Consider the following 12,468-nt stretch of genomic DNA (forward strand, 5'->3'; position numbering starts at 1 on the left):
CATGTCTCTCAGATCCTGGAATTATATTTGGGTCCATTTACACTTAAATGTGAGACTGGAGACTAGGAGATGACCTGGCTCAGATGATCTGGCCAGTAGTGTTGGTGGTTCAGGTGCACTTGTGTTTTGTCAGGTGGGGCAGGGTTATGGCGGCAGAGGTGGCGTGGCATTAGGCAGAAGAGGGGAGGGAAATACACTGTTGGTATGTTTGGTGTCCATTCATTACTTCGATGTAGTGTTCATTGCCTGGGGGAGGGGGTGCCTAGGTATGGACATTACATGGCATTATTGACTATTAGAAGTCATCTAGGCCAAGACCTCCTTTCACCCTTCCAAAAACTGAGGTTTACGAAGGTTTAGTTACCTGCTCAGTGTCCCACAGCTAGAGTGGCCAAAGCATGTGGAGCTACCTGGTTTGAATAAGCTATTGAGTGCTGTCCATGCCATTTTTACAGTATTTCTAGTTATAAGTGGTCTTCTGATTGACAAGGTCATTGACAAGTGGTCATTGACAAGGACTGGTCGGCAGTAGGAGGGGACACCCCACAAGCTCTAACTGAGGTTTACTGAGCTGACTCAGCTTCCGCTCTGTCTCTTTCTAGCCACCTGTACATCACAGGTGTGCCCACCAAGATGCAGGACAGTTGTTAAAGAACAGGTTCTGGGAGTCAGAGACCTGGATGCTAAGCACCTAATTAACATGGGGACTTTAGACATGTGTCACCTCTCTGGACCCCACATGTCCCATCTGTAGTTGAAGGATGCTGTTGCTACCTGCCCCTACGTTCCTCTCAGGAACAGTGCTAAGATCAAACCGATAATGTCCAAGATAATTCTGTGGACACTGTAAATCTTCAACACATACAGGAAGTTACCATTTATTGCAGCCCCAGTCAAGGAAAGGCCCATTTACCCAGTCACATGGCTTCAAACAGTATGCCTTTCTGGCTGATAAAAGCTAAGTCAAGTTTGGTCTCTGGAGAGATGCTGTTTTATTTTTTAAATCAAGACTGTGAAACCTTGGATGAGAAACTCTTTTAATTCTTTGATGTTTTGATTGATAATCAGTGATTGCCCAAGATAAGATCTACTTCCTGCTGTGTATGCAACACATTTCCAAGGCCAGTATTCACCAACTTGGTACTTCTGCCTGCCACAGTTTGAAATTTGGCAGCTCAGGCTGGGTGCAAAAATCGCCTGTCACCACGGGCTAGATGCCACACTTCCCAGTGTCCATTGAGCATCTGTTGAATTTGCTCTTCCTTCATTACTTATGGAATGTAAAGCTCAGCCGTGTGCACATCTTTTCATGCATTCACACCTCCAAAGCAGTAAATTAAAGCAGAGATTGACTCAGCCACCTTACATAAAAATAGAAGTTTCAGCAGAGATTTTACTAAGGGATGATTTTTTCCAAATATCAAAATTGTCTCTCTTTGTCATCCAAGATGGTCTCGAACATCATTGGGAAGAAATTTCTGTTTTGGAGGAAATTTTTAGAAAAAGTTTCTGTAGGTGTCCACCATAAATAGATTTTCTAAAAAAAGAAAGAAAAGGAAGGGAAAAACCCAAAGGGCAAAAATGAGTTTTGCACTCTGACTTTCACATGCATTATGTTCCACCTACATCCTTGATCAATCTGAGAGCACAATCCTCGTTCACTGCAGGCAAGAGTGAAACTTATCTGAAGCCTATGTTTTGGATTTAAATGTTATGCAAATATTGCTTTTTACTTTCCAGAACATAGTTGTAATAGTTAGAACCTAAAAATAATAGTTTCTACCTGAAAATGTGTCAGTAAAATTGCCACTCCAGGAAGGCAGGCCATTTTACTCTGTGATCCCCGAGTCCCCACACAGATGTGCCCAATTGAAGAAGAAAGGGAGAGACTTGAGTTCCCGACCGGCACCTGTTCAGTCAAGAAATGTTTTCCAGATAGCATTTCCCCGTCATGGTTATGGTAGAATCGTAATGTCTCCTACCTGGAAGGGACAATGGCAAGCATAGCCCGAACCCTTCATTTTTCAGGTGGGAAAGTGGAGCCCAGAGAGACTTAATGGCCCAGACTCACATGGCTGGTTTCAGTTTGACTCAGAAACAGAGGGCTCTGTTGTCCTACTTCAGAGTTTTCTAGATGAGTGCTTCTCAAACCCGGTGTACACCGATCACCGGAGGTCTGGTCAGAATGCACAAGGTCTGGGGTGGGGCCTGAGACTCTGCATTCCTGACAAGCTCCCTGGTGGGGCTGGTGCTGCAGCTCTGCAGGGCACCCATTAGTTCGTAGACACCAGATCATGTTTCTCAAAATTGGTTTGACTCCGATGTACTTAAGTGATGTAAAAGATCCTGCATCTCCCACAACTCTGACTCTGAATCAATCAAACTTCATGGTGGTAACAATGTAGTATTTCCAGTAAAGGCAAATTTGGAAAAATTAGGTGTCATCTGCTTTAGCAGTGGGGGTATGTTTGATGAATAGACCTGCCATGTGTATGTCTTAGGCCAAAAGCAAATCTGCTTCCCTGTGCCCTATACAGTTCAGCCATCGACCCACAACAAACCAAAATTGATCGTTAGGAAGTGAAAATAGTGGTAATTTATACCTAGAAAATTAGAATATAGTGATTGAAAACCCTGACCTAACTTAAGTCAACACCTATAATTTCTTAATAATGAATATATATCCCCCACATCTGGGGAGTCTGCAAAAACCAGTGTACATTAGGAGCCCTGAAAGCTTCCTATTTCATTAGTGTTCTCATTTAAAACTCTAGAAATGTGGTATATTTGGGCATGAATACCAAGTATTAGTAATTATTAATAACTCAGTGGACATATACTGCATAGCTCTTAGTCATAAAGAAATATGAGAGCCTAGGAAATGGCCTACTTGTTGCCTCTGAAGACCAAAGAAAAGACATACTTTTTGGAAGCAGTTCTCATTCGACATTCTTTGAAAATCACTGCTGGAGAATGTGTTAAACGAAACAGTCTGCATTGAGTATAAATCCAGCTATAGTCATTACAGTGAGCTGTGTTTGTCCACACATCTGATACTGCCCTAAGGGCTTGTGTAGTGAGTGTGTGATGATGGCTTTTTAGATTCTAAGATTCCTGCCAGTGGGATGCAGTATCTCATGGCTTTATTCTGATGTCTTCAAGGTTGCTCAGAAGGTGCTCAAGAATGCGAAGCAGGCATGCCAACGACTCGGACAGTATAGAATGCCATTTGCTTGGGCAGCAAGGTAAGGGGAACATATTTTGTACCCTTTATATAAATATAGGTATATAGAAATAGATAGATAGGTAGGTAGGTAGATAGACTGACTAACCTATTCTGTATGTTGTCCAGAAATGAAAAGTATTTAAATGTTTTAAACTGAAAAATAAATAAGCTCCATATCTGAAAAATCATTTATGAGAGACACAGAGAGGAGAGCTGCTGGCTGGAGGGTAGCAATGTTGGCACTGGCAGGGTGGACAGGACTGTTTGTTGCAGAGCTGGGACTGCAGGTTCCAGGGCCTCCAGCTGGGAGTAGGGGGCAGCCCAGTGAGGCCTGCAGATCATCCTTATTTGTGATCTCTGTTTCTTAAGCATTTGACTACATATGTTATTTCTGAAGCACAAGCCATTTGCTGGAAATGTTTTCTGTGTAAATTGAATTAGTTGTGTTCATCCTCATAAATATCTTTCATGTCTTTAGATAATGAGATTTCTGTTGGTAGCCAGTGGAATAATAATTAGTCTTCACATGGAAACCAGAGTCAAGTTGTGGATTTATTTTGGTCATTTGGAAACTCAGCTTAGAAATGTTGTTTTGCTATTTCAGGACGTTGTTTAAGGACGCATCTGGAAACCTTGACAAAAATGCCAGATTTTCTGCTCTCTACAAGCAAGACAGCAATAAGCTATCCAATGAGGACATGCTCAAGTTACTTGCAGACTTTCGGAAGTGAGTCTCAAGGTCTTACTTATTTCCACACCTGAAAAACAGAAGTAGTTCAGTGGAAGGGGAGGAAGTCTTTTCAGTTGCTCAACTCAGACACCATGATGTATTGGATGAGTGTGGAACTTCTCCTCAAGAAAGGGTTTAAAATCAGAAGAGTTAACCCGGTTAATTTGAATTGTATGAAGGTTGTTTTGGGTGGTGCTGTGAAGGGCACGTTGGGTACAGATGAGCCCAGAGAGGAAAGAGACAATTGAGGAAACTTCGCAAGAAGTGGGAAGGGACTCAGTGAAGCCACCACGAGTGGGAATAGGAAGAACAGAGGACAGGACGGATTCCAGTCGTGTTGGACAGGCGCCGTTACTGGGTCTTGGCTTCCTGGGTGGGTGTTAGGGTGGAAGGAGAGAGAAGTGGGTGTAGTCTCAGATAAGTAACTCCCGGTTTTCTGACTGGCACATGGGGTAGTGCATGACGCCACTGACTGAATGGGTGGCGGGGGAAGGGCAGTAACTCATACAGCACGTCCTGTTCACTGGCATTGTTGTGAATGCTTTCCCTGAATTAGCGAGGATGTTTGTTTCCTAGAGCTGCTCTAACAAAGTGCCACATACCTGGTGGCTTAGAACAACAGAATGCTGGGGGCTAGAAGCCTGAAACCAGGATGTTGGCAGGGCCATGCCCCCTCTGAAATCTCTAGGGGAGGATCTTGCTCTCCTCTTTCAGCTTCTGGGAGCCCCAGGCTTTCCTTGGCTTTGGCAGTATGACTCCAGTCCCTGCCTCTGTCTTCACACGGCTGTCTTCCTGTGTATCCCTGTCTAAATTTCCTTCTTATAGGAACACATCATAGTGATTAGGGCCAACCCTAGTGACCTCATCTTACCCTGATTATATCTGCAAAAATCCCATTTCCAAATATGGTCACATTCATAGGTACTGAAGTTAGGACATTGCCATCATTTGGGGGGAACACAGTTTAACCCATAACAGTGGGGCAGTGTGTGTCCAACATTGCACAGCTGATCTGGGAATCTGTGCTCTCAAACACTGGGCTGTTCCAGTGCTTTGTCAGGAGTTCACTCCTGAACCCATAAAACTGATTTCCTTTGCTAGGGACATGAGTTTTAGAATCTTTCTGGGAAAATTCTGAGAATGAGAAAGAGCTAAGGGTATTAAACGATAATGAAATGAAATGAGAAGAATGTCCAAGAGTCAGCTGGTGACTATTCTGTAGTTTAGGTACCTTCCAGTCTGATTTTTTTATTTGAAAAAATACATTTCAAAGTAACAATATTAGTTTGTCTAGAATTCAAAATGGCTATTTGTTTAGTTTTCTTTAACTGCATTTTCACCTTTTTCTTACTTCTCTCTCTTCTGATTTTTTCAGAATTCTACATAGAGCCATAATTAACAGCTTTTAAAAACCTTTACTTATTGGTGATGGGTCATATATTATTGTACATACTATGTTGTCAAGTAATTATAGTTTTTATTTGATTTTCAGGAAACTTTCAGCCTTACTTATAGAATAAAAAGCTGATTTTTTTGTGCAAGTTTCAGTCACCTTTAGTTAAATAGATTACAGGTTTCCCATGCAGTTCTTGGTAATCACGGTGTTGGTCTACGTGTCCTCACCTGGGAAGGTGAGTATGTTGCGTTAGTAAAGAGGAGAAAGTGTATCTAGGTGACTTCATTTTTAAGAAGAAAATACTTTGTATATTTCTTTTTGTATGTAAATGAAGACGTGGATCGGCGAGTAGCTAGCTAGAAGGAAAGAAAATGGGCGTTAACAAGAGTCATGTGGGATATACACCAACATTAGTCATAGTTATTGCTCATGGATGGGTTTATGGGTGATTTCTCACTTTCCACTTTGTAGCTTTCCATGATTTTACATGAACTTTTTTTTTTTTAACTAATATTTGCCCATATATTTCTGACGAAATAGACAATGAAGTTCTTTGTATGTGATGGTGGTTGGGAGCCCTGTCTCAGAAGTCCCTCCCTAGGCTGGTCAGCACATGCTTCCCCTCCAGTGGTGGCTCTTTGTGGGTAGCCCCAGCTCATGGTCCGGCTTCCTGAGTGGAGGCTGGAGGGTAGGACTGTACAGGCTCACCAATCAAAAAGTGATCTGAGCAGAAAGCCAGGCAGCCAAGAGCACATGCCTTCACTGGGTCAGGCACAGGGTGGGCTCTCCCTGCACATTAGACCTTCAGTACAAAGGACTTCATGAGAACAGTGTGCTGCTGACGGCCTGTGAGAGATTCAGGAACCCGAAAATAGGGACCCAATGCTGTCAGCATCAGAAGATGCAGCCGCACAAGGAGAGCTGCTGTCCTTTTCAACATGTGTCCAGAGAAATGCCACGTTTCTTTGTGTGCCCTTCACAGTTGAGTCAGGGAAGTGGACGATCCCTTTTTCATTTAAAAAAAATTTTTAAAACCTTAGTGTTGCTCTTGTTCTTTCCTCTTTTAAAATTTTTTTTATAGAGAACCATCTCATGTCAGTGGCTTGGGCACTAGCTTGGATATAAAGCTGTGGTGTATGTTCCTATGATGGTCTCAAAATGTCATTTAACAATAGATGAGAAAAATGTTCTTAAGCTGCCCCAGTCTTTAGAAAATAGCTGCCAAAGCTTATAAGCCACTTTGCCCCTCTCCCTTGCAGTAATCACCAGCGGAGACATTCTAAGATTTAGTAAGAAAACAGTTCTGTCAGATAGATGGTATCGCTGACATAGTGCTCCAAGAAGTGTCTATCTAAGAAGAGAGGCTTGGTGTTTTGCATGCATTTGATTTGCTCGTGGTGGTGTCTTTTCTCATTTCTGCTGGGGATCTGAAGGCAAAGTATAAAAATAGCACATTTTCTTTAAAATACAGGCCTTCTTTTAATGCTACCACATTGGATAGTTTAGGTAACAATAATTATTAGGGTTTTTACATGAGATTTACTTATTTGTATTTATTTGTATCTTTATATTCTTTGCACCCAAGCTTGACACTCGTACTTTCGTGTTCTTCTAGTTACACTGCACTCAGGCCAGGGGTCTACTTGCCTTTTGTGAACTCACTGTGTTCTTTCATGCTACCATGCCTTGCCTTCTGCCTGCATGTGTCCCTTCTGCTTTTCTCTCTCCAAGAGTACCCTACTCATCTTTCAGAGCCTAATCCGTCACTCCCTTCCCTGCTGGGAGACCTGGGGCAGGTCACTTGGCTTCTCTGCTTAAGTGTCCTCTTCCTTTTAAGGGAAATTAATAATCGCCCTGCCTCCTAGAGTTACGACGGGGAATAAGAGAGAATGCCTGTCAGGATGATTTCTCTCAACCATATATATAGATATATTTAAGAGACAGCAAAGCGTTTAGAGAATATTTCCTTTTACAAAATGTAGTTAGAGGAGTAGACTCACACCAACAGCAGACCCACACATGTTTATATTACCAGTTAATCACTTTAGTGGGTCAGTACAGGAACTGGGGAAGGAAGGACCAGGCCCCAGAAACAGAGGTGAGAACACAGAATCTGTTGGCATGGGATGACTGCTAGTTTGTGATAGCATTGCCCTTTCCTCTGGAGGGTTGTTGAACCAGCAGGAATGCATGGGCAGTGGGAAAAGAAAATCTTTCCTTTTTCCAAGAGCGGGAGTTTGAGCCTCACTCTTAAGCTCACACACAGAGAGAAACAGTTTACAAATGCCAAACACTTACATGAATCTCCATTACACATTCATTTAATCAGTGCAGTTTTAAGGTGGGTTTTCATGCTCAAGTATTATTTTAAAAGTTTTTCATAGTATATAGGTACTGATTTTTTGCATTAAAAAAACCCCAAAACTAATTCCAGACATGAGATAATTCACTTTGTGTAACTCACCCACACACATACACACCACACACACATACACACACCCAACACTTTGGAAATACACATAAAGAAGGCTGTAGAATTTTTGTTGTATGTGAGGTTTTGATGTCTAATAAGCCAAGTTCAATAAAACCCATGAAGTTTTGAAATAGGTTTAAGATTATGTTTTAAAGAGTGAAGTTGGTAGAAACAGCTTCCACAGAGTCTCTGTACTACGGGATATGGAACTAAGCTCAGATCTGTGCTTGCTTAGAAATGCATGGAAATACCTCTGGAGCATTAGCACCTAGAAGTAAAAGCTCTCAGCAGAGGGAGGAAACAGAGGAAGTAAGTATAGTTAGACACACAAGTCTGTAACACGTAGAAAGAGTCCCAGTGAAGTTTGTTCAGTTAACATTTGTTGCTTAGAAGTCCACCTCTCTCAAACTTATATGTGGATGATGTCAGAGTGATAACCAAAAAAAAAAAAACAAAAAACCAAAAACAACTTGAGAAGGTACATATTCATTCATAGGTAGAAATAACTAGGGAGGGGCAAAATGTAGTACTCTTGAGAACTTACATTAAAAGTATCATCTGTATTAAACAGTATTTTTGACTCAAGGAAACAGATACAACTTCACTGGTATCTCTAAGACTTTGTGGAACAGAGTTTTATGATACGTTGCAGAGTTCAATTGTTCAAATGAAGAGGTAGAGCAAGGCACTATATGTCAAGAAAATTTATACCTGCATGGAAACCCCCAGATCTGAGGGTCAGTGCCCCCCACCAAGAGCTTTGGGTAAAGCTGAGAGAGGCTCTGAGTTTGTATTATTGTGGGAGTACACAGTGCTTGGGAAGCCATCGACAGCTTCCAAGAAATGACTGTGGAAAGTACAGTCTTCCTGCTAGAAGAGAAGGGTATTGTGTTTGTGAACAGATCACATGACAGCACAGGGACAAGGTGTCAGCGTAATGCTGGATGGTACCTGGACATCTTTTGGCCAGAAATCTTTTTTATTGAAGGCAGACTGTGTGAAAGTTTGTTGACTTGTTTTCCTGACAGTCATCTCTCCCGGGGTTTCAAGGAATTGCTCATTTAAACTCAGATATAAACAGAAGACAAGTGGAAATGAGAGGAACCCTGAGAGAAAGTGATTCTGCAAGTTGGAGCTGGTGGTGGGCAAAGATGACTGTGCTTAATTCAGGCTGTAGTCACACGGAAGCAAGAATTCAGAGCTGTTAGGGACATCCTGGTTCAGATGAACAGTACCACAAGATATGCTGGCAAGTTGCATGTGAGACTGCTTCAGATAACAATAATGTCTCAGGAATCTTAAAAACAGGAGTTAGGAACTTTTCAAAAATGGAAACAAAACCAAATGCCAAATCTGTTGGCCCCTGAGCTGTGATGTTTCTTGCCAGTGTTCTCAAAGATGTTATTAAGCAGGTGGCTTATGAAGAACAAGGAGGCAGCATTCTGTTTTCTAGGAATAAGTCACATCATGTCGAACTAGTCATCCTAACCACATTTCTGCTTTTCTCTTTTTAATGGGGTTGCTAAGCTGGTTCAATAGAGGATTGAAAAGTGTATTCCAGTAGGTCAGGGGAGTATAGCACGTATGATTGAGTGGACAGCAGTTCGATGCTGGCGTAACCAGATGCCAGGAAGGGGGATGAGTGGCTGGTATGAGTCTGGTGATGGGCCGCTAGAGGTCTGAGAAGGACCTTCTTCTTGGCTATATTCTGTGCAGTATCTTCATCAATGGCTTTTATGAGAATATAAGGTTTTGATGAATGTCTTCATGACATAAAACTAAGGAATATCTAATACATTCGATGTAGAATCTGTTTTTAGGAGGCTTTTGATCAACTAGAAATGACTCAATCATAAGGTGAAATTTCATCAAGAGAAAAATCAAATCTTGTCCTGAGTTCTGAGAACATAATTGTATCAATACAGGATGGAGCGATGTTGCATGATAGTAAAGCATATGAGAAAAGATTCAGGGATTTTAGGTGATTGTAAACTTAATGTATGTCACGAGAGTGGTGTGACCATGTAAAAGTAATAGCATTTTGGCTGTGTTGGTAGAAGGGTAGATTGTTCAAAATCAGACAGCTGCTACACCTTACCTGGTCAGACCACACTGGGTCTTACCTGTGCGGTTCTGGGTGCCATGATGTGAATGGGGTGTTCTTATAGGAGAGAAATAGCATTGGAGGAAGGAGCAGAAGGACTGAGAAGCAAGGACTTCAGAAAGGTGCGTTTGTAGATAATCGAAAGTGTTACACAGAGAACCATAACTAGGCCCCTTGGTGAGTGGAAGTTTCGGAGATGCCATGCTGTGAGGAAGAATAGTCTGGCTATGTTGAAGGATTCCTGGTCACCAGGAGGGGCTGAGGCATGAGCTGTGCTTGTCAGGAACGTCACAGAGGAGATTCCTGTACTGGATTGAGTTGGACCAAATACAAACACCAAACATCTCATTGAGAACCTTCTTTCTATCCAGCATTTCACTAGACATAGGAGCCTAAGATGGCTTTGGAATTTTCGTGATTCTAAATGAGCCAAGAATGTAGATTGAGGATGGAGTGGTTCAGGGAAACTGTCACTGTAACATTTTGCTGATTTTCTTATCTGGACTTGTGGTGTCCAACATGGTAGCCACTAGCCAGTGGCGTATGGCTGTTGAGTACTTGAAATACAGCAAGTCCTACTGTGGTGAACTGTAACTGTAAAATACGCATCTGGTTTCGAAGAACTAGAATGAACTTTTTATACTCATTACATATTGAGACAATATTTTTAACATACTGGATTAAATAAAGTATTTTTAATACTAATTTTACCTGTTTCTTTTTACCTTTTTAATGTGGCTGTTAGAAAGTTTAAAATTATTTTTGTGGCTTGCAATAGAGTTCTCTGGGAGGTACTGCTCTAGAAGTTAGAGCTAACCTAACTTATGTTTGCTTTTTCTCTTCTTTTGTTTGTAGACCTGAGAAGATGGCTAAACTCCCTGTGATTCTGGGCAATCTAGACATTACAATTGATAATGTTTCCTCAGACTTACCTAGTAAGTGTAAATTTTGTGTAATAAACAGACAAGTTTTTGCTTGGTTTTTACTTCAATTTGTTTGTTTAAAAAATTTTTTTTTAGATTATGTCAATTCATCATACATTCCCATGAAGCAATTTGAAACCTGTACTAAAACTCCAGTCACGTTTGAGGTAGAGGAATTTGTGCCCTGCATACCGAAGCACACTCAGCCTTACACCATCTACAACAATCACCTTTATGTTTATCCTAAGTACTTGAAATATGACAGTCAGAAGTCTTTTGCCAAGGTGAGTGCAAAGATGGAGGTTTTATTTTTGACATCAAACTCTCTTAGGTTTCGGCTTCCCATGTATTTTAAAAAATATTTACATAATTTAGGTTTTTGTTTTATTTTCTTTTTATTTAAATATTGCTGCAGGCCAGAAATATTGCTATTTGCATTGAATTCAAAGATTCAGATGAGGAAGACTCTCAGCCTCTGAAGGTTTGTATTTCTTTGTTTGCATTTGTCCATTTAAAAAATGCAGTTGCATGATACTGTACAACTGAAAGGATTTAGCACATTTTAATGGACACAAACACAAAAATATATGGCATCACAGCACATAACCACATATACTGAACCTTATAGAATATGGAATAATTGAGTTCTTGTTCTTAATTGACTATTTCTGTTTCATTGTACTCTTTAGGAATGGAATTCTCTTATACATGTTCAATTCAGTAAACGTATTGGGCACCTACCATGAAAATGTTTATTCTAGTATAGTAATAACAGTAGTAGATTATTGGTGATGTATGTATGTTTGTTTGTTTATTTAATTTTGAGTTAAGGTAGATTTATTTAGAGAGATACATACTGCATAGAGTGTAAGGCAAGAGAAGGACAAGGAAAGAGGTGTGGGAATTGGGTGCTCAGGTTTACTGGTGATGTTTATTGAGTGCTTATTATACTCCAGCTCTGCTATTAGAGCCTTATAGATATTAAACTTTTGTTCTCACAGCAGTCATTTAAGTTAGAAACTATTACTATCTGCATTATTTTTAGATGAGGAAATTAATGCACAGAATTTAAATGAATTGCTTAGGGCCATACATTAGTAGAACTGGTGTTCAAACCCAGGCAGCCTGGCTCCAGAGCCCACATTCTTTACTGTACCTATGTGGAAATGACTTCCCAAGAAGGGAAGGAGATAAAGATACAAGGAATATAATACAGTTTTTGCCCTCAAGAAATTCAATTTTAGTGGGAAAGACAGTCATGGAGAAAAAGCTTCTGGTATACAGAAGTTACTGAAAGGGTTTCTTGGACAAAATTGAATAATTAGTATAGAAAATTGCCAAGGGGACATATAAAGGAATCATTTCTTGAAGGATGCGTGAGAGTTTGGTGAATGTGAAAGGGAAGGTCGTTCAGGAGAAAGATTAGGTCAGCAAAGGCATGGAGGTGAAAATGAGCAGGTGTCCTGCATAAGCAGGAGTGGGCATGGGTGAGGGTGGGACATGGTGGGGGCCGTGAACCCAGGAGTAAGGGGGCTTGTGGGTCTCAAGTCCTGTAAAAGCAGGAGAAATTCATCAAAGGCGGTTAAGTTTATGCTGTAGAAATGCTGCTTTCTTTA

General features: G+C 41.0%; 1 protein-coding gene across 22 annotated transcripts in view; it reads left to right on the forward strand.

Annotated features, from left to right (window-relative positions):
* The window catches only part of DOCK9 (dedicator of cytokinesis 9), a 256,366-nt gene that overhangs the window by 162,643 nt on the left and 81,255 nt on the right, over positions 1-12,468 (forward strand). For all 22 annotated transcript variants that reach the window (XR_010383575.1, XR_010383576.1, XR_010383577.1 and 19 more), the window contains exons 14-18: positions 3,163-3,245; positions 3,831-3,953; positions 10,785-10,864; positions 10,949-11,136; positions 11,268-11,333. Coding sequence is in view for 17 of the 22 variants with exons in the window: in XM_031466259.2 (XP_031322119.1) it covers positions 3,163-3,245; positions 3,831-3,953; positions 10,785-10,864; positions 10,949-11,136; positions 11,268-11,333 (540 nt within the window). In the remaining 5 variants the exon portion in view is untranslated. The remainder of the gene's footprint in view (positions 1-3,162; positions 3,246-3,830; positions 3,954-10,784; positions 10,865-10,948; positions 11,137-11,267; positions 11,334-12,468) is intronic.

Source organism: Camelus dromedarius, chromosome 13 (assembly GCF_036321535.1).
Source record: "Camelus dromedarius isolate mCamDro1 chromosome 13, mCamDro1.pat, whole genome shotgun sequence".
NCBI classification, from domain to species: domain Eukaryota; kingdom Metazoa; phylum Chordata; class Mammalia; order Artiodactyla; family Camelidae; genus Camelus; species Camelus dromedarius.